The sequence below is a fragment of the Trichinella spiralis genome, assembly GCF_000181795.1.
Source record: "Trichinella spiralis strain ISS 195 chromosome Unknown Scfld2, whole genome shotgun sequence".
NCBI lineage: Eukaryota > Metazoa > Nematoda > Enoplea > Trichinellida > Trichinellidae > Trichinella > Trichinella spiralis.
Genome location: NW_003526941.1, coordinates 1,370,908 through 1,396,170, shown reverse-complemented (window position 1 = coordinate 1,396,170; position 25,263 = coordinate 1,370,908). Strand labels below are relative to the sequence as shown.

Sequence of the window (25,263 nt, the reverse complement as noted above, 5' to 3'; positions counted from 1 at the left end):
TGTTATTCAAGTTCAACTGATTGCATCCTCCGTATCCATTGACGACAAAAGGACAAAAGCGAGCTGTTAGCCGACCAGAAATTTATCTGATGGCCGAATTGCATGTGATTGGCGAAATTCTGGATGCAGTTGGTTTTACTGAAGATGGTCTTAGTTGTGTTTGGGCGTTAAAATATGGTAAACAAAAAATTATTTTTATTTTCATAATGTATTCATTTTTAAAGGTGGTGGTTGGAGAGTTTTGGAAGGCAGCATGTCGGGACAGACACAAATTGCTTTCAGTTCTGCTTCAATCAATGCAACTTTTGCACATCCGATAGATATTCATCTGTGTACAAAATCTATTCAAGGTTGGCTATGTCTTTATTTTTTTTATTCAAGTTACTTTGAAGTCAATATGTGTACATGTATATAAAACAAAATACCAAATAATTAACAAACAAATGATTACCTTGGTAAAACATTGTGGCTACAGTATGATGTGTAATTTGAAATTGAAATGAATTTTTATTATTTCATTTAACGATCAAATATTTAAAAATCGTAATATGTTGTACATTTTGAGAAATTTTACAAATTCCATTTCTATAAATCTTATAAAATCTACTCATAAATTAATTTTACTTGAATAGAATTTCAATCTGAAAAATTTATTTATATTTGTTTATATGGTCTTATTTTGAAATGAAACCTGAGTTCAGTGTATGCAATTTTATTTGTGAATTGAAAATTAATTTAACAATCAAATATAATAAAACAAAGAAATTAACAATAAACTTTATTTCTTGAAATAAATATTAACGAATTTTTTATTTAAATAAATACACTTTAGGCTGGCCTAAATTGCAATTTCATGTTTGGAGTTCGGACTCAGTGGGCAGGATGCGTATAGCTGGTTATGGTTTTTGCCACGTTCCAACGTTTCCAGGTGAGCATATGATCGAATGTGCGATGTGGCGTCCGCTTGGCTCTGCTGAACAAGAATTGCGTCGTTGGGTGCTAGGTAGTGGAATTCAAGTGGTCGATACGGACGTTATTTCGGCACCATTTGATCGTTGCCGCTTGAACACTGTTAGCGTTGGCAAACTGCGCCTTCGTCTAGCTATTATTCTTAGGCATTTTGATAAATTTGACGTTGAATATTGAATTCAATTCTCATTTTAATAAATAACACTATATTAATATGATAATAAACAAAAGATAATCTTGTAATACTGATTGTGGACATGAAAACAACAAATAACAATTTGCAGCTTTTATTCACAACTGATGCTCTAAACAAACATCATCTATCGCTTCAATTCAACAAAATATTTTCGTCAATGATCACAATTTTAGTTCAGTTCATCATCGCTGTCCAGATTGTAGTCATTCTGTGTAGGCGGTATCATGTTCACATTCATTGAATGCAACACAGTCGCTGCCGCACCAGTGTTTCCTCCTGCTGAATAATATGACTGGTAAAAATTATCAATCAAATTTTTCTCCACATCCACTCTTGGAATTGTACCACTGTTTCCTTCGACTTCGCTGTATTGCATTGCATTTTCAAAACTGCGTCCAACATCAGTCATTGCCAATTCACGATCCATATCATCCATCAGAGATTGCATCTCTTTGCAAGAAGCGCTAAAATCCATCTTTTCGTCATCGTCATCCTCATCTTCTGACATAGATGAATCCTCTACCATTTCAGAGTCACTCCCATCTTCATCTTCACTTAAATCCAAAACTCGCTTCAAACGGTTGGCGTATAAACCAGGTTTCAAATGTAAACCATTTTTCTCTACCTTAACACCACGTATGGAACTTTTCTTTTTCATAAAACGTTTCAGAGATTTTGCTAAATAATTTGGTTCCCCGTCTAAATTCACTTCATTTGCACTGATAACTAACCAGTTCTCACTGTCATCCGGTCGTTCGATCGGTTGTTGTTCAAGCACATCCTGTTCAACGGAGATTACAGAGTCCAACAGTTCAAAACCGCATGTTAATTTCCAGCCTAAGTTATATGCCTTGTACAAAGGACCGCCAACCTTTGGAAATGGCCAATTATTGCTGTCAAACAATGGATTGTTACCAAATAACAGCATTGCGTATAAACATTTGCTGAATCTGACTGGCTGTTTGACCAAATCAACAGGTGGATATTTAATGGTGCGAGGGGTTACGCCTTGAGAATTAAAAGCGTGTACAGCATCGGATACAAGTTGAGGATTTACACGTAAAGCGGCTGCCAATACTCTCGGTAACATGCAATTTGCAAAATGTTCGTTTTTTTGTTGAAGTTGCACTTCATTCAGAAGTTGATGCTTATACTCTGCCGACGTCCTACAAATCCATGGAAATCTGCGAACCACGTCCAAGGCTGTACTTAAAGGTATAACGTCATCTGGAATGTCGACAACATCAGTGACAGTTTTACCCTGAGGAATAAGCATAACTTCACCGTTAGAAAGGAAAACGCGATTAGGAGCATTTCGTTCGGTTATCCATATGGGAATTTTATTCGCAAGCAATGTGAACAGCAGTTCCGAGTCCAACTCAACCAATCTTACCAATACATTAGGAAAACGAACAGTTACTTTTAACAGCAGAGAGACAACCATTTTCTCATCATCCAAGTGGTCATCAAAATGCAAATTTCCACAATAGTGTACTTCAGGGAGAGATTTCTCCTGCAATTTCAAAGGTTCTCTCTGCCAAATATAATCTGATGACAGCAAATTGATATAATCCATTATCTCTTGCAAAGGTGGCAACTCGCCCATTACTTTGCCATATATGTAATAATAAACAATGTCGCAGTCATAATAACTCATGATGACACTAAAAAGTAAATAATTTTAAGATTAAAAACCTAAAATTCTCAAAGCAAGCAACCTTACCAACTTGAGCAAAATTTACAACAAAAGTCAACTTAAGATAATTTTAAAATGTATTTGACATCAATGTTTAATCACTAGCAAAAACTTTAACGAAAACATAAGTAATAAAAATTTTAACATTTGAAATTTTGTAAAAGTAAAATTTGCATAAAATAACTATATAACATTTCCACCTTTAAAAATTGCAATAAATTATAAAAGCAATCAAACCGAGAGTTGACGCTCAACGGCAAGATTTATTGTAGTATGGTATAAAATAAATGAAATGCAGGATTGGCCTTACTGCTTGCGTTGTGTTGAAACTCTGCCTACTAAACTGAAAATACATAAGAACATATTTATGGCATGTTTATATTTATTACGTCAGTAATATATATTTATGCTACACATCCTTATAAAAAATACTTTACTGAATTACAGGTATGCAAAAAACACACGCAAACATAAACAGCAAAATGGAGTTTTCGAATTCCCTGTTACATAAATAATTCAATTAGCAAAAGAGTATAAATAATTAATTATCTTTATTAACTGATTAAAAATGTAAGTAAAAATTAATCATAGCAATGTCGTTTCGAAACTAATTTTTTTAGCTTTAATTTTTACTTCTTTAAATTTTGCTGAAAGTAATATTTTGAATATAAATTTGAAAATGCTCATTCACTAAAATTAAATTTTATTAAAAGCGATGTGAATGAAAAATATAATAAAGAAAATTTTTTCTGAAGCCTACTGTAGCCTAAAAAGAGCTTCGATTTAAAAATAATAAGTTACATTACTTTCTTTATGCATAATAAGAAAGTAAATATTTATTCTGGAATTTTTTTATGTATTGTATTCGCAAAATAGGCTGATGACATTTAGATATAAATTATGCTTGAAATTGGTATTACTGTATTTTCATATTTATTAAGACGTTCTAATTGTTGGATGTTGACAAAATTAAATTATCCATTTTAAAGTAGAATTTCATTTTGGGGATACTGTGCTTTTGTCGCAATGTCAGTTTCACTTTCTGATTTTGAAGCAAAAGTAAAAAATTTGTTCAAGGAGCATGCAGTAAGATTTATGAAACATAATTCATTTGAAACAGAATAAAACTTGTGCATCTTTCAGAAAAGTGGAATTGCCTATTTCTTTTTCCAACCTTATTTGATAACATCCAGCGAAGAATGTGAGAAAAAAATGGTTATATCTACTGCAAATGAACTTATTGAAATTTTCACATCTTTGCCACAGGTGATTTTTGAAGTCATTTTTAAATAACTGCAATGATGATCTTTTCTAGGACGTATTTTATTTTCTAATATAATAATTTATAATAATTACTGTTAATTAATGTATAACATTTATTTGATTATGAGTATATTGTACGTTAATTATTATTTATTGCATGTCATTGTTAAGTTTAGAATTTGCAAGAATCGGCTTTTTCCATCGTGATATCACATCGAGTGTTATCAAATTCAGCAAACAGAATTGTTGATTTCTTTGTCAGAAATGTAACTCAGCGACAGATGCTGAGCATCAAGTAAATTTTTTATTTAATCAACATATTTTTGGATAATAAATGTAATTTAGATGCATTTGTGAAAAGTTACTAACCTGCGCAGAATTGAACATTAACAACTGCGGCTGGAATGATACATTTGCTTTCTTTATGGAAAATATTTCTCTTCTTGACTATAAGGTAAAGTAATTAATGCTTTTATTTTGTTGATATTTGAATTGTTAGGGTGTGCGCGATACTCTGAAACGACTTCTTGACATTCCTATACCTGTGCATCTTCAAGTGGATCAACGGAAATCTGTAGAAGCTGTCGAAAAAGTTTGAATTTTCTGATTTTTTTAAATAATATAACTTTTTATGTGTCATTTTAGTTAATAAAAACAATTTGTGATCGAAAAAATAATTTGCTTCCTGCCTATTTTGTCATTACGGAAATTATAAAGAATCTTCCAGAGCAGAGATGCTTTTCACATTGGGTTTAATATTTTATTTGATTTATTTGTTTTTATTTTATTATACTTTATATGTTATTTTGCTTTGTAGCGTATGGCAGATTGTTTTACGGAAATAATAGAATCTTTTCGACCGTTGGCGCAGTTAAATTCTGTTTGCGGTAAGCATTTATGCTTTTCTTTTAATAATCAGTGTTTTTTTATTAATATATTTATTTTGAGGACGAACATTTATGACCCCGATTCCAGGACACGTTGGATTTTATTTTAACGCATTTTGGAAACTTGAGGCTTTGTCACTGAGGTTTCCTTTGAAAGGTTTACTTCCCTACAGTCAAGTATAAAAGACTTTTCTTTGTGAATTTTGTATAAACAAGTTATTACAATTTTAAGGATCTACTGAATCCCCAGATGCGGCTGTTAACACATGTATTCATGCATTTTACATATCGAGACGCTATTGCGGTGCTACTTGGGACTGCTAAGCCAGTGAGTACTATATTTTGAAGCAGAAAATGTGAATATCACATTTCATAAATATTTCAGGAAAAATCACGAATACCTTATTTTGAAGAAGTGATAACTGAAATCATCTTGGAGTTAATGTTCACTGCAGAATGCGACCACAGTCAATTAAATCCACAGGCTTGGCGCATTATTTCAACGCAGATTATTTACCTTACCCTTCAACAGTCAATTTGCTTTACAAGATTAGTAAAAATTTTGCATACGAAGGTATTATAATTGATGCATATGTAAAATATATTGTTATGAAAATTCATTCTTTTCAGCTTACTCATTATCCATATCGATATGCGAGGAATCAGCTGATGTGGTGTTTGTTTAACTTTCTTTCTGGTGGAATGCAGAAATATTCGGTATGAAAAATAGAAATTTTGAATATTAAATTATAATAGCGATCATTTGTTAATTGTTAAAAAATGGAAAATTTTATATGTCTGTAGGTGTAATATCTGATTTTGTTTTTTTTATTAATTAGTTAAAAAAAGACAAACTTGTATAGCGATCATTATTATAATTATATTTTTAGGTAGAAGAATTTGCCGTTATTCTTGATTTGTATCGATTATTGTACACTGGACGAGATATATTTACTGTTTCTGGATCGGATTCCAGTTGTGTTCTAATGCTTGCTCCAACTTGTATATGGATACACATTTTGAAAAAATCACCAAGTATGGAAGTGGAGCTTCCACCTACCGTTAATACTCAGAGGAAGTATGTGAGATGTTCATTCAGATGATAATTGTATTATATGTATGTTGTTTAGATTTTTGCAAGAAGCTTTGAAGAACAAAACACAGTTTAATACGGATAATTATATGGTAGCCGTGCTATGCAACGCTTGTAAAAATTGATAATTTAGTTTTTGTTTTCTCTGTATGAAACTTAATCAGAAAAATTTGAAATTTTCAGATAGTTCAACTTCAGAAATATTTCAACAAGATCTTTTGCCTATTTTGTTAGAGAATTTGGATAACACACGTGGGCATAATTCTACCCAAGCATCTGGAAATTTTGCGTCCAACGCTACCAATTCAATGCCATACCCGAACGGTGCTGTCTCTGAAGTCAAACTGAGACCACTGAAATTGGAATTTCTCGACTCTGTTTCTGTACATGTTCGGATGAAGTGAGATTATTGATTCTTTTTTTTTGCTTTGATCTTTTTATCTGATTTTGATGCTCGTGTGAACAGTATTGCGAACAGTTTGATTGGAACGTTTGGTCGGTTTATGCAGGGGAAAAGTGCTTGGCCATCGCCAGCTTTGGTGGAAACGTATTGTCGCATGTTGACGTACCCGGATTTGGAAATTCTCGGCTTGAAGCAGTTCACATCGCACATAGTACTCACAGCGGCACGTCATCAATGCTGCGAAATGATGTACATTTGCTGTGAAATTCTCAACTATCGTCTATTCAACATCCCGTCGACGTATCGTGTTCACGCAATTGTTACATTGCAGCAGACGTTGGCTTTTGCAAAATTTCAAACCAACGCATCTCTTTACTGGATGTATAGATGCTATTATTATTATTATTATTTCGTGGGTTGTTTATTTGGTGTTGATTTTTAGGCTTGAGAGGACGTTGTTGTTGCAATTTCAGTGGTATCCGCATTATGAAATTTTTCAGGCCCCGTTTGCGCGTCTTTTGAATTCCTTCGTCGCAGTTGCAGCCGACGGAACAAAGCAGTCGATTGCTGAAAATGAAGAATTGATGAGAATTATAATTTTAACATTAGCTCGTTCTACAGTTATATCCAGTAGTTATTTTGTTAAATTTATTTGGCAGTTTAAATGTTTCGATAATTTTTAAGATTCTGATTCGTGCTTCATCGAAGGGGTATACCGAGAATTGTTGAACAAGCTTCCTTCTTACAGTTGGCCTCAGTCAACACTTAGCGTATTTCCACAAGTATTTTGCTCACATTATACTCAGCAACAACAGCAACAGCAGCAGCAACAGCAGCAACAACAACAACAACAACAACAACCACAACAACAACAACAACAACAACAACAACAACAACAGCAACCACAACCACAGCAATTGAACGTTGTTGTTGGTTCATCACAGCAGCCGCAACAGCAACAACAGAGTCGTTTTTTGCTCAAACAGCAAGTAGACGAAGAATACATCAAACACAGAACTTTCGGCTCAGAATTGAGCTTGATCGATTATTTTACAAACACTTCAACAAGCACGGTATATTTGTGCTTGTTGTGGCGCCTTGTTTACGATACGGGCGAATTGCCGGCGGTGTCGATGAAAATTTTAGAAGTGCTCGGTCCGCGCAAGGTGCTCGTCCATTTGAAATCGCTGGCCGACTTTCTCGTCTACGAGACCAACAGCGCCGACGTGAATCGTTGCGTCGACGTGCTCAATCGTTTAATATTCAAATATGCCGTGGTTCCGTTGGAGCGGTTCATGTTGACCATGCTGCTGCGCGACTACGAAGGTAACGACGCCTTTTACGCGCTGTTGATCGTCATGCTGTTGGTACAGCGTTCCGAAGAGCTGCGCTCGGCGGTCGCCGACTGCGTGGCCATGTTACCGTCCGACTACTGGCACTGCCAGGACTGGAACGACAAATACCAAGCCTACCAGATCAAGCATGCCGAACGCACTTGGTCCCAGGTCCATGTGGAACTGAGCCGCGCCTCGTTGACACCGAACGACTGTCCACTGCCTGTTTATTTTGGCACCCGTTGCTTGCAAATGCTTCCGGTGGTGGATTTGTTGTTGCAAAAATTGGTCGAATCACCAGCCGCTTGTTTGAAATTTCTCGACTCGACCCTGAGCATACTTGGTCCGTTGTATCGGTTCCACCCATATCCGGTGAGTTTTCTCTATTCCACGTTCCGCTTTTACGAAAAACGCCTGGTCGAATCGCCGGCCATCAAGCAGAAACTCGCTCTGGCCGTGCACGGGGCCTGCGTACCGTCGCGCGACGACCACTGGCTATTGTCGGCCGAATTTGTCGGCTGGGTCGGTCAGGCGACCGACCGCGGTCCATGGGTTCCCGATTTGAATTACTACGCGGCCCTTGTTCGGCGCCTGATCGACACCTTTTCCGAGCCCAGGCAGCAGTGGTCGCGCAAAACTGACCTGAGATTTGTCGAATTCAACAACTTCCAAACCCACGCTCTCTACTCCATATGCATCGAATTGATGTCCCTGCCGGTCGGCGTTGTCGACGTCGGCAACGCTCTGGTCACTCTGGTCACTCATTGGTACAGTAACAGCAATTCAGTTTGATTTGTTTGTTTCATTTGTAGTCTCAATCTTCCAGGCACAGTTTGGTCGATAAAAATACCGTCATGTATTGGGTAAATGCGATCGGATTGATCTTTTCCGCTCTGCCGGTTGGTGAATTTGTCCATTCTTTTAATTTGAATAGAAATATTTAAAGTGTTTGTTCAATTTTTTTAGATTAGTTACATGGAACCATTTTATCAGACTATTTTGACGACACTTTGTTCGGATCATATGAATTCGATCAACACGGACGTCAGTAATAAGTTAGATTTTGAAAAACGATCAAAATTGATGGAAGACTGCTATCCGGCACGTATACTTGCCCTTTGTCACGCTGTTTGGTTGCACAGCGCATCCGGCTACTTGCAACTCTTACCTCAGTAAGTTGGTCATTTATTTATCTTATAATCTATTAATTATTCAGCTGTTATTTCAATTTTTGTTTTGTTTTGTTTTGTTTTTTGCTTGTTGCATTTTTCAGAGCTTTACGCTCAACTTGGATACCTCACGTACGTTCTGAGGGACAATTTTTGTATGTTTGCCATTTGGTGGCACCATTTCTGCAGCGATTCTACCAAGAACGTACCAAATTTACTATGGACGTAAGTTCAAATGGCGAAAATTTATTTTTCATCTTCTAGAATTATTTGATTTGATGAATGCAACTGTTTGTTTCAATGAGCTTCTTTTCAGATTACAACAGATCTATATCAGATGTTGTACAATGTTGATTGTGAAGTGGGTAATTGGAAATACGAAGATTTGATTTGTGATTTTTTCTATCACGTCAAATATATGTACGTTGGTGACAGTGTTCGACAGGATACTGATCGAATTATTCCAATGTTGCGCCCTTCTTTGCAACAGAAATTGCGTTATATAAGCTTTGCTCAGGGTGAACAGTCATCAGGCACGCCATTTTCCGGTTCTTGATTTTTCTACTTTTCCAGTCAAATTAGTGAATTGTTTTTTTGTGTGTCATTTATTTGTAACACACACGAACGACCATGCTTAACGCCGGACATTTTCAGACCGGTGCAAATTGTTCATAATTCTAAAATTAAAATTAATTTTATGTCCGTCCGTATGTTGGTCGATGTTTTTTGTGTGCGGTTCACGTTAACCGTTTGGTTACATTTGAACTACAATTACAGTAAATTGTAATTTGAAAAATTATTGCAGATAATTAATTATTTGACAAGGTTTTATTTATTATATAACTAATTTTTGACTATTTTAGGTTTGTTTATTTTGAAATTCAAATCAAATTTATTCTATAAATTCATTTTACTTGATCGTTTTTATACTGTATATATTTGATGTTTTTTATGAAAAAAACTGGACAGACCGGTGTTAATTAATGTCTTCGTAGTACTGGAGACGCTGGGGTACAGGTACCGCTGGTATTGCGGTATTTCAGAAACTGTGGAAAGTTGAATTTCATTCTTTTTTTTTGAAACGGTATTTTTACGCGCACAGCTAAATTATTTTGAAATCGGTTCATTATATGCGTGAAAATTATAGCTGATTAATTCGGAAAGGTTCATTTGAAGAAGATTTCATTTCAGAAATGATCAATCCGATAAAATTGTTGGGAATTCAAATGGTTGTATGGCTTCAACGACTGCCCATATTTGGCGAAACGGCGCAGCATTTTTGGCTCGCAGTGACAAAACTGGGCGATCCGGTAATGACATTTTCTCTATACTTTCCAGCTTTGTTTCCATTTTTTGGCACCGCTGCGTTGGATATGGTAATTGTTGGTGCTTTCAGTGAAATTTCCAATTGCATATTAAAATGGTACCGGCTTTTCACCGACCTTGCACTTATTGAATAATATTTATGAGGCGTTTTTTCTTTTTTAGGATTCTGCTGGACGATCGACCATACTGGTGGGTCTACACAGCCGGAGTGAGTGGACAACTGTCGCATCCGTTGAAACAGTTTCAATGGACATGTGAAACTGGACCTGGTAATAATTATTTTTTTCATTTGATTTGCTTTTCCAAATGGTAGAGTACTAACTAAAGTTGAACTTTATAAAAATCGGTTCAAGTCAAACAAAACAAGCAAATGTCACGGTTAACGTTTGTCTTGTTTTTGAATGTGTTAAAATTTATTGCTTTTTTACGCAGCCGTAGACAAGCATGTTTTTTTACAAGTTCTACTTATTCAATCTGAAACAGCAGCCAGATATTTTATAGATTTTTGTTCAGTTTTTTAAATTTCATTAATGAAATTGTAATGTTTTTTAAACAGGCAGCCCGAGTGGTCATGCGATGGTTTCGGCTTCAGTTTGGTTTAATTTGTTGTATAATTTGCAAAGCGATCTGGTGCTCGGGTAAGCTGGAATAGGAACGATAAAAAAAAACATAATGATCGAATGAAAAAGAAAAATATTTACAGTGATTTATCTGGAATTTGTTGGCTGTTGTACGTTGTGTTTCTAATCGCAGTGTCCATTTCTCGAACTTACATCAGCGCTCATTTTCCTGATCAAGTGATTTTGGGCATCGTTGTTGGTAAAGCAAATTCATACACATACATATTAATTAGACCGAGAAGCGTTTGCTTTTATTTAATTTGTTTATTCATGCTTCAGGAATTTGCATAGCGTTGGTTACGCGTTCGCTGGTTGGTCATCGTCGTCGGCGATGGTCGAATCTGATCGCTTTCATGATTGCTTTGCTGTTGATTGCCCTGAGCGTGCACGAAGCGCACCGATTTTTCGGCGTCGACACGCACCGGTCGATAGAATTAGCGGCTAAATATTGTCACCGAGCTGAATGGATCCATCAGTCCACCACACCGTTGGCATCATTTTTTCGTGATGTCGGTGTGCTAATTAGCGTTGCAATATTGTTGGCTAACAAATCCATGTTTACAAACAACAACAACAAGATTGCATCGAAATTTTTCTCTACCAAATTCGCTCAAGCATTGCTCGGCGTCGGCTTGAATCAGCTCGTCGCGTTGATACCGATCGGACGCTTGCCTACTGCACTGTTTTACGGTATGTTATTTGTTGAACATTTTTTTTGTTTCTTCACTACAGCCGTACTACTGCCAGTGTTGTTCACCAACAATTCAAACAAATTGCAATAGTTGCTGGTCATTTTAAATATTCTTCACAATTCTCCATTGATTAATATGAATTATATAATTGTCGACTTTTTTTCTTCTTTTAAATGATTGATATATGTGATTTAAAAGTTTCAAATTTACCACTCTGTATTAAAAATAACTTCAAGTGTGCAGATTTATTTATTAAGCTTGATAAATAGTGATGACTGACAATTGTTAAAAATTTGTCAAACATTTTGTGACGCTATAAAAAAAACAATGGCTTGATTCCATTGAGCTGTTCCATTTTTCAGAATATATATGTATATATATACTTATAAGGAAACGTAGGATAATTTCTGCTCGTCTATATTGTACGACTTTTGACCTGTTCTCTTTCCGTGACTTCTCATTCAGTAGACGCGTCTGAGAAAAAAAATAATATCTTTTCAAAACTGTTTAAAAATGTATATAAAATATTACTTGAATCATCATCGTCATCGTCGAACTCAACTGATTCCGAACCACCATTCTGCTGTGTAGACGAGTTCTCATCAGCAGCAAAACGGCCCTTAGAATTTCCTTCCACAGACGAATCCGCGTCTTCTTTACTGATGACCTTTTTCGATTTCGGAGGTGGACACAGAGTCACCGTTTGCACTGGACTTTTTTTCTTTATATCACAGCTCGAACCTGCTTCTTGTTTACCTTCCCCGCTGCCGGTGGCACACTCCACTGCGGTATCTTTAATATTCTATTAAAAAAAGGAGTATTTATACAAGGCATCATCACCAGAATCTTCAATAATTAAAATCTCACGGCATCCAAGCCGAGATCTGCCAAAAATTGTTCGAATAAAATGCACACTGACTGATGTAGCAGAACATACTGTTCCTGTAAAATGAAAAAGAAATAATTACTGTGATACAATGGAAAACTTCATTTTAAACAATAATCAATGTTCGTTCATCTTCATTACCCGTGTTTGAACCATTGATGATCGTTGACGACGAAAGTCAAAGATCAGTTTATAAATGCTGAATTCTTCGGTTAGCTTGCCACTTTTATATAAACAATAAGCATAGTCCAAGCCGCAAAATGTGCCAGTACGTCCACAACCAGCGCTGTAAATTGAAATTTGAAAATCACAATCGATAAAATAATGGAATTCAACCTGCAGTGTACAACAACAGGTTCAGTGCAGGATTCGGACTGATGTTCGCGAACGAGTCGTAAAAATTCGATCAACGGCTCAACCTCTTCTGGTGTGCTGTGATCCGGCCACTGATGGAAGTGAAACTGCTTCAAATCGCGCTTTTCATTATCAACACGTATGGTCAGCTTACGCACAGTGAAATGTCGATTTATTCGATTTTCTTCCACCTGAAAAAGAGGTTGTACTTGAAAAATAAAAGAACAAAATAAACTCGTATCAAATCAGTTCACACAATCACATACCAAACACACCCTTGCGTTGCCATACTGCTTTTTGTCCCTAAGGCCTGGCCAGTATTTGAAACACTTTATATTTCCATCTTCAATCAACTCACAAAGCATGACAATCGTTCTACACCGACTTTGCACTACCATGGCCCAAAAATCATCGCAAGTATTTTCCAAAGGTCCTTGAGTGGCAATGTAAGCAACTTTACCATTGCAACCCTAAAAAGAATTTTCACCAGCAAATATTTAACATTCTCAAAATGAAAATTTCCTTTCCTCACATTCAAATAGCTGGCATTAATATAATCAGATGAAGAGCCACCAGAAAGAAGTTTCACGCGGTTGTAATCATCTAGAAATAATAAGTTAATTAATATTAATCTAAATTCTGTTACTGATTCTGCGTTTTCATCTGAAATTAAATACAAGTAAATCAAAGTGGACTATGCTGCACTTTACCTGACAATCAAATACAGTACCCATGACTAATCATAAAATAAATCGATCACTGCAATTACGAGTTAACAACATCAGAGCTATGAATTAGAAGCAACGCAATTTGGAAAACAAACTTTGCGAGTTTTAAACATAATGGAAAGGTGATCAGAAAAATACCAATCAGAACTGAATAGCTCAGCATATTTACAAAAAACAAAAGTAGACGTACATTTTCTATAAAGTATGATGCAAGTAAGAAGAAATTTCTTAATGAAAAAAATATACAAAAGAAACTAGTTCAACCAAATTTATATCTAGTTTTCAATTCTGCATAATAAGTGACGAATGTGCCCGACAGTATAAAAAGTTGTAGGATTTGATGAAATGAAAAATGCTAGTCGAACTGCTACTTTATTCACTTACACGGAAGAATATCACGATAGCGATTTTTGAACGTATTTTCTTTTCTTGCTCCTATTTCAGAAGAAAATTGAGACAAATCACGAAATTCATCACTTTCCAATCGAATTTTCTATAATAACAATTTAATTAAAAAATAAGTACAAAATCGGACCATTTGAAACGTAAAAATAAATAAATTACCAAAAACTGAAGAGCATAATCACTGTAAATGTTGTCTGCTGCTTTTTCATTCTGCTTCACGTCAGCTATAAACTTACGCATAAAAGTCACAAGTGATAAAGTAGTTGTCACTGGATTTGTTCTTTTCGGTGATTTATCCATTTCTGCACTTAACTGGAGCTGTAAGACCAATGCAGCGTCTGGAAACAAATTCGCATGTTCACATACAGATGTAAACAATTAAATTCAACAAAACGCTCATGCAAATTTAAATTAATTTATACGTGTAATAATTTCTATTTGAATAAAACATAGAAATATAATAACACATCTGTTGCGCTATATAAGCAATGTAAAGCCATTTCAACGACTGATCAACTAGTCGCAGACCGACAATGCGAAATCTATCAAGTATGGCTCAATAAGCTATCGATTTAGCAGCCATCTAACTTTTCACTAACTTGACAGAACTCAACTCTACTATCAACAAAATTTATCAATTCCTTTCACTGAAAAAAATAATCAAATAAGATTGATAAAACTGGTGTTGCTCAATTAAGATCATTAATAGTACAGTACACCACGACGTTTATTGTCCCAACATTTGTTTTAAGTAAGAGAACATCGACATGAAAAGCAGATATAAATCATAAAATATACATACCGTTTAATATTTTTGTTTTGAAAATAAAATTCAATTCTTTATAGAAAAAATGTATACTACATGCGTCAATAAAATGTTCCAATCACGAACGTGAGATACAATGGAGAAAATGACTTTCAAGTTAAAAGCTAGGTAAACTTTTATTAAACATGATTAATTGAAATTCAAAAATTGTTCTTAAATTAATAAATTTTACATTGGATAAAAATACATTAAAGACAAGAAAATAAATGATATATGTAAAATACAGTTATTTTAAAATATTTTATTTTTTAACAAAGATGGTGTTTTTGAACAAATTAATTTTAATAATGAACAAGCAAGTTTTTAAAATTTCATATTATTCATTTATTTTTTTGTTTTAGAATTGTTTGTACCTGAAAATTACATCTTTTGGTATGACTGTCATCAAGTGTTGCACACGTTCATTTGTCGTTTTCTCTTATTTAGATTGATTAACTGTTTTTATTGTTTGGCATTAGGTAATACTGAGATTTATATATTTTACAGTTTTCAGAAAATCTTTGAATATTTGATAAAATAAATCTTTATACGTTGTATTTAATGTAGGCATTAATTGTTTTGTTGTTAACAATGGTTCTCGATTTGGATAATTTTCGCGTTGAAAAAGGCGGAAATGTGCAGGCAGTAAGAGTTAGTCAGCAGAAGCGCTTCCAATCAGTTGATTTAGTTGATCAAGTGGTAGAAACGGATCAAGAGTGGCGGCGTTGTATGTTTTTCTGCCTTGATGCGGATAACTTTTTAATAAACTGTAAGCGAATGTTTAGCTCGCTATCTATCGGATGAATGGAATCGATTGAAAAATTTATGCAGTAAAGAAATTGGAGAAAAAATTAAAGTAAAAGAGACGTTATTCTTGTTATTATTATCAAAGTGATTTTTTAAGAGAAAAGAGCCAGTTGATGGTAATAGCACCCTTCCGGATTCTTTGACGGACAAGCTTCAGAAATTGACTGTAGATCAAATTCGGGTATTTATTGTTTTTTTCTGACGTTTTTTCTTTTATTTTTCCATGAATGTTTATTAGGCTTTATCAGTGAGTCAGATAAAGCAGCTTCGATTATTGATTGATCATGAAATGGAAAAATCATATAAACTGGTGGAAAATTTAGAAGCGGTTCGTTTCAAAGCGCTGAGTCAAATTGGCAATTTGGTGCATAATTCTGTTCCAGTTAGCGAAAACGAGGTTTCATTAAATTGTTTGTATATTATGTTTTTGTTATTTAATTATTTATTTTCATCAGGATGATAATGAAATAGTGAGGACGTGGGGAGAATTAGAAGTGCGCAAAAAGTATTCGCAAGTGGACTTGGGCATCATGGTTGACGGTTATGACAGTGAAAGAGGTTGTTCTGTCGCTGGTAGCCGTGGCTATTTTCTCAAAGTAAAGCTGACAGTATTTATTACAAATTAAAGATGCCTTGAACTGTTTTGGATAGGGTCCGTTGGTATTTCTGGAGCAAGCTTTGATTCAACTAGCAATGCACATGCTATTTAAGAAGAAGTACACTCCATTGTATACTCCATTTTTTATGCGAAAAGAAGTGATGCAGGAGGTTGCTCAACTCAGTGATTTTGATGACCAGTTGTATAAAGTAAATTATCTTTCTTTGTTTTTTAAATTATTGTGTAATAGAGTTGTTTTATAATTCTTAATTAATCGACAAAGGAAGAGAATGCTGTTGATGCAATAATTGATGAATTTTGATAATGTAAAATGTTCATTCAATGCGATTTGCAGGTGATAGGAAAGTCTAGCGAGGTAAAGGAAGAGATAGCAGAAGAAGAGAAATATTTGATTGCTACAAGTGAGCAGCCGATCGCCGCTTATCATCGCGACGAGTGGATTTCTAAAGAATCTCTTCCGCTTCGTTATGTTGGATTTTCTACATGTTTTCGGTACTGTGCGTTTTATTACTATTATTTGTTTTTTAATTACATGGTTATTTTTCAAATGTGTTTTTTTAATATATTTTAAAAGATAAGTCTGTTTTGTACTTAATAAAATAATTTTTATTTTTTGAATTAATTTTAACGGCTTTAATATTTTCATGAAATTAAATTTTGATTTCAATTGAAATTGAGTAAATATTTTTTACTTATGTTGCAGTGAAATGAAATGAATAGATTAGTGTAATTTGATTATTTGATGTATTTATTGTTAAAGTAGTTTTTACAAATTATCGTCTCTTATTATTAGACAAGAAGTTGGTTCCCATGGACGGGATACTAGTGGCATATTTCGAGTTCATCAGTTTGAAAAGGTGAGGATCATATTTACGTGAGAGATTGTGTATTGCTTAGTTTTGAGTTCGGTCGCTGTTGCTTCTATAGGTTGAGCAGTTTTGCATCACTTCTCCACATGATGACGCTTCGTGGGAAATGTTAGAAGAAATGATTTCGAATGCAGAAATGTTTTATCAGACTTTGAACATTCCATACAGAGTTGTCAGTATTGTATCAGGTAACAGTTGTAAATTCATTTTCAACTTATTAAATTATCATGATTATTTGGAATAAATGAAAAAATGAGATAATTGAAGGAGAGTTGAACAATGCGGCGGCAAAGAAATATGACCTGGAAGCATGGTTTCCTGGTTCTGGGGCTTTCAGGGAACTTGTGTCTTGTTCGAACTGTACTGATTATCAATCCAGGCGATTGCGTATTCGTTATGGTCAAACAAAAAAGATGATGGCTAAGGCAAGCTTTTTAGTTGTTGTTGCTAGTTTTGTTGTAAATTATTTATTTTTATGAAATTTTATAGTTTGTAAAATGGAATCAATTTTAGGCAGAATTTGTGCACATGTTGAACGGCACGATGTGCGCAACAACACGAACAATATGTGCTATTTTGGAGAACTTTCAAGAAGAAAATGGCATTGCAGTTCCCGAAGCTTTACGACAATACATGCCGGATGGTTTAATTTACATTATAATTATATTTGTTTGGTGATAAAAATTTGTTGTTTTTGATGTATATTTATGAATTTATAGATTACAAAGATTTCATTCCATTCGTGAAACCGGCTCCTAAAGTCGAACAGGCAGCAAAGAGAGGGAGCAAATCAGCTACAGAAAAATCTACCCAATAGTAGTGCATTTGATCATTTGTGATGCTACTTTGCAGAGCGATTGAAGCTTGGAAAAATAAATAGCATCCAAACGGGTTTCAGTTGTTTTGTTTATGTTTTTGAAATTTTAACGTTATTTCAGATGAAAATTGCACACGAGCAAAATTTTGCAAAAATCTTTTGAAAAAATTTATTCATATGAACAGTGAAACGAGACGTTGGAAATTTGTCGTAAAGTGCACTGAGTGAAGTGTCGATTGTCGAAACAATTCGAATATTAATAAAGATTAACAATTTTTTTATAAACTAAAATGATTTTTTGGAGGGAAGTCTGTATTGTTTGCTTATTAATTTTCAGGTTGCCACAGTATGAGAAGTTGTAATTCTATTGTGAAGAACAATGAATACTGTAATTTATTTTGTAAAATTTGTTTTTTGAGAGTATTGATTGTTTTGATTAATTTTTTTTAAAGTTATATTACTTTTCATTTTGCTCGCAATAATTCGCTGATGTGTCAGTTTGATCGAAATGTTTCTCATTTACAGTGTCGGAAGTAAGTTATTCAAATTTTTTTTGGTCACTACGAGGTTGGAGCTACAGTAAGAAAAGAGAAGTACAGAAACCGAGAGAGAGAGAGAGAGAGAGATGCGTTTGAAGTTCGAAGTACGCCGAGGAATTTTGTCGGACGCTTTTTGCTTGTTCGTGGTGTGCGGCGGTTGGTTGTGCGGAGTGGTTTTGAAATTTGCTACATTTTCTCGTACGTACAGCTTGCATAATTTTGGCCGTTGACCGGTCGACCGTGTAAGCTTCAGCAGAGCGTCGTGACACTTGCAACCGACACGTCGTTCAATTTTCCACAGCTTAATCTTCTTCTCCAATCACGCACACGGTTCGCAAATTTGCTGTTGTTGTCAACGCGACGTTGCGGTTGTCGTTTTGGCGTGTCATTAGATTCTTCTACTTCCAAAATGCAAACCGGCTTTTTCTGGTCAGTGGTTCACCTTGGCAACGGCTGGAAACGCGACCGGCGTCGGTTTTTAAATTTGCCAACTCTGTACAACACTGCCCCGGTATTATTGCAAAGAGAGAACACGCGACGCGAGTTCGGTTGCATTTCGTTTTGCATTTTCTCTGCTCTGTTGCTTCTGTTAATTCGATTTTCCCCTCCTGCTTGGATCCCCATCGTCGACGATGCTACCTTTCCAAACCGATCCATACATGCATTCGTACGCGTCGCCGAGACCCCCTCCTCGCATGCCCGTACCATGCTGGGCGACAACCGGCCGTTCTTCAACTGCTGCCGAATTGGTGGTCACTTCACCCATAATCACCGAAATGGCACCCAGCGATGTTGGGTATATATTGTTTATTGAAAAGATAATCACATTTTTGTATTATTTATTCATCTTTTTTTTCTGTTCGAACTCGACTTGATTTCTACTATTCTTGAAAAGTGTTTGTAATTGTTGTAAATTTTTAACAATTTGTTCAAGAAGTGTCGTGCACACGCCAAGGTATGTGGATACTTCTCGGGCAAGTTTTTGCGACAGTCGAGACGATCAACAAGCGTCCTACGTCAGATGCCTGGGGCAGCAGCAACCGATACGCTCCCACTTCAACAATGGACAGGTAAGCGGCTGCGCACACTCTTTGCTAATGCTTTTCTGGCTTTTCCAACGCGTATCTTGTAAACATGTTCGATTTTGTAAACTGGATCTTGAACAAGGTCAAAATATTTTTTTTTCATTTATTTGCATTTTCTTCTTCTTCTTCTTCTTCTCGCTTGCTTGCTACGGATCAATTATCTATCACTGCAACATTGATATCTTTGAATATTTCTGATTATTTAATTTTTCAACTTACTTTTACAACTCTGTCTACTGTAAGTTGAAAATAGCTTGTATTTATGCGTGTTCAGCAATTGATGTGGATTTTTAATGACTGGCCCCTTCTCGTACCTTTGACCGCTCAATTTTGATGTTTTTAACAGCGTCCTGATTTGATGAATATCATGAAAATTGGAATGCCAATTTCAAATACTTTCGTTCAACGACAACAACAAATACACTCACCATCTATCTGACAACAACGTTCCACATTTTGTTCGGTTTATTTTAAATTTCGCCTTGAGTGAATTCGGCTTTTTTGTCTTTTCTTCAACGATATTGCGCAAACATAAACATAATTTAGCAAAATTGTTTCACAGTGTTATTGTTCGATTAGGAATCATCACTCACTGCTAAAAAGCGAATAACTGTTTGTCACAGCAATGAGCATAAAGGAGTGCATTTATATACTATATTCTGCATTCGATGGTTAAATTGAATTCAGTTCAAAGCTGATTCATTATTAATATTATTGCCATTCAGATAAACGAAGCGTTCAATTACGGGTCACGTGAAATGAAAGTGCGTTCCTGGAGAGAAGCCAACGAAGATGTTGGTAGCAAAATGATCGCCGCGTCTTCTGATTCGCCCCCACTCATTCCTAAACGGTAAGTTCAGTGTTTATTCATTTATGTTCGATCATGTTCATTCAATTTCTGCTTTACTTTTTGTGAACATATATATATATATATATATATATATATTATTTTAAAAAAGGTTAATTTTTGCCTTAATTTTACCATTCTTCCCCCCCCCCTCCCGACAACATGTCACATGATTTATCGCTAATCTTTATGCAAATGTTCTTGTTAAATGAAAGTGAACAGTATTCTGTATTCTTTCGTAGGCCTATTGGGCAAGCATACTTTTCTTCGAAATTTTTGTAAAAATGCAACATTTGCAGAAACTATGCAGCGATTGTAAAACGGCATTAATTTTTAATTATATTTGCAAACACGAAGGTGCACGAAGCAATATTTAATATCAAAATTGTTTTTTGAATATTCTGTTCTTTTTGTTTCATTATTGTTTTCTACGTTTTATTGATGTTGGGAATGGGTTGTAATGCAAATTTTCAGTTAAGATTTCTGATCTTTTTTATGAATTTAATAAGGTTCATAGATTGGCAGCTGCATTGATTTTGTTCTGCGCTACAGTAGACACTACACTAGTACGATATGGTTTGAAGGTTGGCCCAAAATTCTCCCAGTGATTTAATAGCAGTGAAATGAAAAAAAAATTATTTGCTCATCAAAATGATCAGTGTTCATTTTACTTGACTTATATAAAATGAGAAACCCACAGTAATGATTGAAAAAATTTATGCAGTAGTAGCATTTATGCGGGTGACATTTTTTATTTTCAAAGCTTTTTGACGAAATTAAAAATTCAAAATACAAAAATAGGGGCTTAAATTGAAAGATTTTGTCTGTTTTGCAATAATTAAACTTTATAATAATTTGACAACTTTTAAAGTCAAAACTGAAATGTATTTATTATTCAAAGCGTTTTTTATTCAAATGTTATACTGTAAGTGTACAGCGTTTGGTTTTAACTTTTCTCACCTGACTGTCGATAGTTGTTGCTGTTTCATCGCTTTCGTGAATTAGTGTGAGAATGAGAATGAACGGTGATTTTAATTAATTATTTTCATTTGCTTTAGGGATTACGACGACTACTGTTTGAACGAGGTAGCTCGTCAACGTGGCAGAGTAGCTGCGAATCGAATTTTAGAATGTGGTCCTCCGGAAGAGGAGGCTAACAATGGAATTGTTGTTCCATATGAAGACACCGTTGCTGTGAATCGCGCGATGGAATTGTATAGGCCACCTGGAATCGGGGGTCCAATGTCCCCACCTTGCATGGATCTTGTTGCGCAACAAGCGTTTCCGAATGCTCAGGTGCCTGGTAATATGTTTCCACCGTTTCCGGTCGCAGATGGAATTTCATTCCCCGGTCTGGTACCTCCTTTTTTATTTCCCTTTCCCCCGTTCGCGCCTTTTCTCCCTCCGCCACCATCCACGTTTCCGCCCGGAGCAGCCATGTCACCGCCGATGATGAATGGGCCATTTTCACCTGGACTAATGAACTTTCCGCACACAGACTTGGAAATGCATTCGTACCAAGAGATGAAAAAACAGAAACGGAAACCGATGAAACGCTCGAACAGCTTGGATTGCATGGACGGATTTGTGCCAGATTTCAGAAGCATGCCTCCTCTGATGCCGCCTCCGATTAATCGTAACGAAAAGATGATGCCCGTTCCAATACCCGTGAATGCTCTGCCCAGGGCAGGGATGGAAACATCGTTGATGCCGCCGTATGGCGGTCCATTCGTTCCATTTTCAGCGCCAGATAAGCAAATGCAGATATCTACTGCTGTGCCTTTGCAAAACGGTGGTTTCAAAATGTATGATCATTACGATTCAACAGTTGGCCTTGATATGAAAAAGCATAAATTTGATGAAGCATTGTATCATCAAAATCAAGAGTTGAAAAAGTTATACGAAGAAGAGCAGCCCAGCGCTTGTTTTCTCTTCTGCTGCAAAGACTTTACTCAACTTGTCTGGTTAATTGTTGGAATTATTCTCATTGGTTTGGTTATTGGTTTGATTTTGGGTCTAACTTTAATATAAACTGAAAGCAGAACAAACTTTGATGCCATTATTCACATTAAATTCAACTCAATAGCCGCTGTGTTGCGTACTGGTCTGTGAATGTGCAGCGTGCTGCTTGTGTTCGTTGATGGTCAAGTTGTTTATTTGAAGCATTTCCACGCAATGAAGCATGATCACAGTGTAAAAGATTATTCACGGAACAATAGCGTATTTAGCAGCTTCTGTTGTTCATAAACTATCAAATGGCAGTCCTGTAACATAACGATCTAGCATGTCATTGTGAACAGTGAGAAATGGATAGTGTTAGGAGGAAATGGAAAAACGAGACCATGTTTCAGTAATTTAAGACAACGAGATATTGAGGTAGTATTATTCCGAATTTGACCCTTATTAACCCAGAAAATCGTGAATGAATTAGTGCATTTCATTTGTTTTATTTAGCAAGCAAGTAAGTATTTTACAGTGAAACTCCAATGGCAAATTAAATACAGTGGTGTTCATTAATCGCCAGCTGTCAATAAGAGCGGCTCTCAGGTACAACAGAGAGGGAAAATATAACATTTTCAGGCATTTGACAAGCCACGCTATTATATGCTATACATATATCATTTAATCTATAAAAATCAAGAGATAAAATTCAAATTTGAGAATGGACGTATCAACAACAGGTCCGCAATTATATTCTATCCAGTCTCGCACGGTGATACATTTTTGTAGCTCGTCTGCATTCAGAGTTTTGTTAAGTCATGTTGGGGCGATATAAACATTCAGTATGCATATGTAAGTAGAACAATAGACAGTCTCAGAAGGATTCTACCGTAAATTTCCGATTTACAAAGCGTGATACAGGAAGAGTGATCATTCCCAAACCAGCTTCAGAACGTCAAAAATCCGTTCAGCCCAAAATAGCAATATTATCATGGACTGTACTAGAAGTCGTAGACTGTACTTTCAACTAGAAAAACCTAATGTGGTGACAATAATATGTAAAATGACACTTCCAAAATGATTTTCAAATGCTATATTTTGTCATAATAATTCAAAATTTCGATCGCTATGACTGCTAACAAACATTAATACATCAGTTTCTTAACATACACTTTGGATATCTATTTGTACATAAAAATAATAATTTCATCGAAAACGATGCTGTTCATGATCTCAATCATACTGGTGATCGTGACCTCAACGGAAGTGCAATGTATCACCAGTTCTTTCCTCATATATGGAAACAATATTGTACAATTATTAATTACAGAAACTATTAATAATACACAATTAATTATTTAATGAGATATTTGACAAAATTCCCTGATAACAGATGCGTCGGATATAGGGGGAAATAATACAAGATTGCATATAAACTGTAAATAAAACGCTTTATTTTCAATCATTCTCACTACTATATCATACTTAATTAAATTGCGCAAAAAAATTTAAAATTAAAGGGGGATTCTATATTACAAAAGAGAAAGTCAGGCACAAATGTTATTGCAATCAGCAACTTTTGCTCGCGGATAATAGTTGAAATTTATGTATAAATACTAATTAAATACAATTCTAGGATGTACTATCAAGAGCGCAGGCTTCGACTCCATCGCTGAAGTCTCCGCTAAAATCGCATCATCCTACAACATTTTTGGCAATATCTCGACAAATACGCTTCCATGCATGGTGTCACAAGGTTTGTCATGATTCAGAAAATTTTCCTAATCAACCGATATCATTTTCAGAAGAAATCAAAATTTTCGACGCTTCAAAAAAGCAAGGCTATAGCCTTTGCTGTTTTTGCGATTTTCGAAGGTAGGCTTTTGACACAAATTTCGCTTTTTTTGTTATATATGGCTAAATTCTAATAAATCAGAAGGTTCTGGAAAGTTCTACGGCAAATAAACCCGTACGTGTCGAATAAATGGCCTCTAAAGTTGCCATGTGCCTATCTTAATACACAGGAAAGCCGCCATACTGGAACTCCCTTGAAATGGAAGAAGGGTGGTTGAAATTTTGTATAGGAAACTTTTTCGCCATTATAATGAGGTATTCATTCACATTTTGCACTCTTGTTCAATATTTCCTTGTTTTGGGCAACTTGATTTTCCCTTCATTTTCCGTCCATTTCGAATAAATTAAAAAAAAGTTGTGTAACTGTGCTTTCAGATGTGCATAAAATCTTCCATTTATTTATTTCTCACTGACCTATCTCATTTAATTCGTCCAATAGAAAAGAATTTTTCCAGCTATGACTGTCAATGTTTATTAATACCTGAGAGTCTATAGTATACCTTCGGAACGCTTGTTATCATCAAAAAACAATCATTTCATGGAATTCTACGCTGTTCATGATCTTCATTACTCATTGCGCATCTCGATGATACCAAGAATGTTGCTCTTTGATTCAGTTTTAGCTTTGTTCGTCATAATGAAATGCGCTTATGCAAATGAGTTTTAAATGTTGTGTTTTGTCAAAATAATTAAATTCAAGGGTGAAAATAAAATAAATTAACAATTTATGAAAATATAATGCGCCTATGATTGGTATTTATTCTAATTTTCGACATATTTGCATATAAGCTATGTAAAACAAAAGGCGTGCCTCCAGGGAATTACAATGTATTATTGAATTCTTTCCTCGCATATGGAAACAGTATTTTAATCTTATTAATTTTAAATACTCTCAATTTTGCGCAATTGATTCTTTAATGAGATATTTGGCAAAATTGCCTGATAGAAGCGGTTGCATTTATAGAAGGAAATAATGCAATACTACATGAAAACTGCAATTCATTTTGTTCATTTTAATTAATTTTCATATCTATATTGTCTGCAATCAATGAAATTGCG

The 25,263-nt window shown here is 35.1% G+C and overlaps 5 protein-coding genes across 5 annotated transcripts; 3 read left to right on the top strand and 2 right to left on the bottom strand.

Annotated features, from left to right (window-relative positions):
- Positions 1-89: 89 nt before the first annotated feature.
- Positions 90-1,146, top strand: Tsp_02792 (B9 domain-containing protein 2). The gene is made up of 3 exons (XM_003379073.1): positions 90-177; positions 225-350; positions 929-1,146. Exons 1-3 carry the CDS (start codon positions 90-92, stop codon positions 1,144-1,146), a joined length of 432 nt encoding a protein of 143 aa, XP_003379121.1.
- Positions 1,147-1,334: 188 nt separating this feature from the next.
- Tsp_02791 (ankyrin repeat-containing domain protein) lies at positions 1,335-2,822 on the bottom strand. The gene has a single exon (XM_003379072.1). The coding sequence runs from the start codon at positions 2,820-2,822 to the stop codon at positions 1,335-1,337; it is 1,488 nt and encodes a 495-aa protein (XP_003379120.1).
- Positions 2,823-3,887: 1,065 nt separating this feature from the next.
- Tsp_02790 (putative mediator of RNA polymerase II transcription subunit 23) lies at positions 3,888-11,738 on the top strand. Its single transcript, XM_003379071.1, has 20 exons — positions 3,888-3,947; positions 4,005-4,127; positions 4,301-4,419; positions 4,470-4,578; positions 5,244-5,339; positions 5,397-5,585; positions 5,642-5,728; positions 6,614-6,919; positions 7,008-7,137; positions 7,654-8,608; positions 8,668-8,740; positions 8,808-9,013; positions 9,115-9,235; positions 9,327-9,558; positions 10,202-10,433; positions 10,499-10,605; positions 10,893-10,974; positions 11,040-11,155; positions 11,236-11,646; positions 11,689-11,738. The coding sequence occupies exons 1-20, from the start codon at positions 3,888-3,890 to the stop codon at positions 11,736-11,738; spliced, it is 3,804 nt and encodes a 1,267-aa protein (XP_003379119.1).
- A 367-nt stretch (positions 11,739-12,105) lies between these two features.
- Tsp_02789 (tyrosine-protein phosphatase non-receptor type 12) lies at positions 12,106-14,421 on the bottom strand. The gene is made up of 9 exons (XM_003379070.1): positions 14,388-14,421; positions 14,181-14,245; positions 14,001-14,109; positions 13,421-13,491; positions 13,155-13,358; positions 12,871-13,079; positions 12,676-12,820; positions 12,516-12,590; positions 12,106-12,450 (listed from the first exon to the last, which is right to left on the bottom strand). Exons 1-9 carry the CDS (start codon positions 14,419-14,421, stop codon positions 12,106-12,108), a joined length of 1,257 nt encoding a protein of 418 aa, XP_003379118.1.
- A 996-nt stretch (positions 14,422-15,417) lies between these two features.
- Tsp_02788 (seryl-tRNA synthetase, cytoplasmic) lies at positions 15,418-18,014 on the top strand. Its single transcript, XM_003379069.1, has 12 exons — positions 15,418-15,553; positions 15,612-15,682; positions 15,731-15,814; positions 15,872-16,030; positions 16,089-16,229; positions 16,285-16,440; positions 16,587-16,744; positions 17,046-17,109; positions 17,180-17,309; positions 17,389-17,546; positions 17,635-17,764; positions 17,841-18,014. Exons 1-12 carry the CDS (start codon positions 15,418-15,420, stop codon positions 17,936-17,938), a joined length of 1,485 nt encoding a protein of 494 aa, XP_003379117.1. The 3' UTR covers positions 17,939-18,014.
- The last annotated feature ends 7,249 nt before the right edge of the window (positions 18,015-25,263 follow it).

Excerpts from the sequence above, each read along its gene's own strand:
- Tsp_02792 (XM_003379073.1), top strand. The coding sequence starts at position 90 with ATGGCCGAATTGCATGTGATTGGCGAAATTCTGGATGCAGTTGGTTTT. Across the intron at positions 178-224 it reads TGTTTGGGCGTTAAAATATG|GTGGTGGTTGGAGAGTTTTG; the intron begins GTAAACAAAAAA and ends TCATTTTTAAAG. Across the intron at positions 351-928 it reads GTGTACAAAATCTATTCAAG|GTGAGCATATGATCGAATGT; the intron begins GTTGGCTATGTC and ends CAACGTTTCCAG.
- Tsp_02791 (XM_003379072.1), bottom strand. The coding sequence starts at position 2,822 with ATGAGTTATTATGACTGCGACATTGTTTATTATTACATATATGGCAAA.
- Tsp_02790 (XM_003379071.1), top strand. The coding sequence starts at position 3,888 with ATGTCAGTTTCACTTTCTGATTTTGAAGCAAAAGTAAAAAATTTGTTC. Across the intron at positions 5,340-5,396 it reads TACTTGGGACTGCTAAGCCA|GAAAAATCACGAATACCTTA; the intron begins GTGAGTACTATA and ends TAAATATTTCAG. Across the intron at positions 10,434-10,498 it reads TCCAATTGCATATTAAAATG|GATTCTGCTGGACGATCGAC; the intron begins GTACCGGCTTTT and ends TTTCTTTTTTAG.
- Tsp_02789 (XM_003379070.1), bottom strand. The coding sequence starts at position 14,421 with ATGAGCGTTTTGTTGAATTTAATTGTTTACATCT. Across the intron at positions 13,492-14,000 it reads CTATCGTGATATTCTTCCGT|ATGATTACAACCGCGTGAAA; the intron begins GTAAGTGAATAA and ends TATTATTTCTAG. Across the intron at positions 12,821-12,870 it reads CCTGTTGTTGTACACTGCAG|CGCTGGTTGTGGACGTACTG; the intron begins GTTGAATTCCAT and ends TTCAATTTACAG.
- Tsp_02788 (XM_003379069.1), top strand. The coding sequence starts at position 15,418 with ATGGTTCTCGATTTGGATAATTTTCGCGTTGAAAAAGGCGGAAATGTG. Across the intron at positions 16,230-16,284 it reads GCCGTGGCTATTTTCTCAAA|GGTCCGTTGGTATTTCTGGA; the intron begins GTAAAGCTGACA and ends TGTTTTGGATAG. Across the intron at positions 16,745-17,045 it reads GGATTTTCTACATGTTTTCG|ACAAGAAGTTGGTTCCCATG; the intron begins GTACTGTGCGTT and ends TCTTATTATTAG.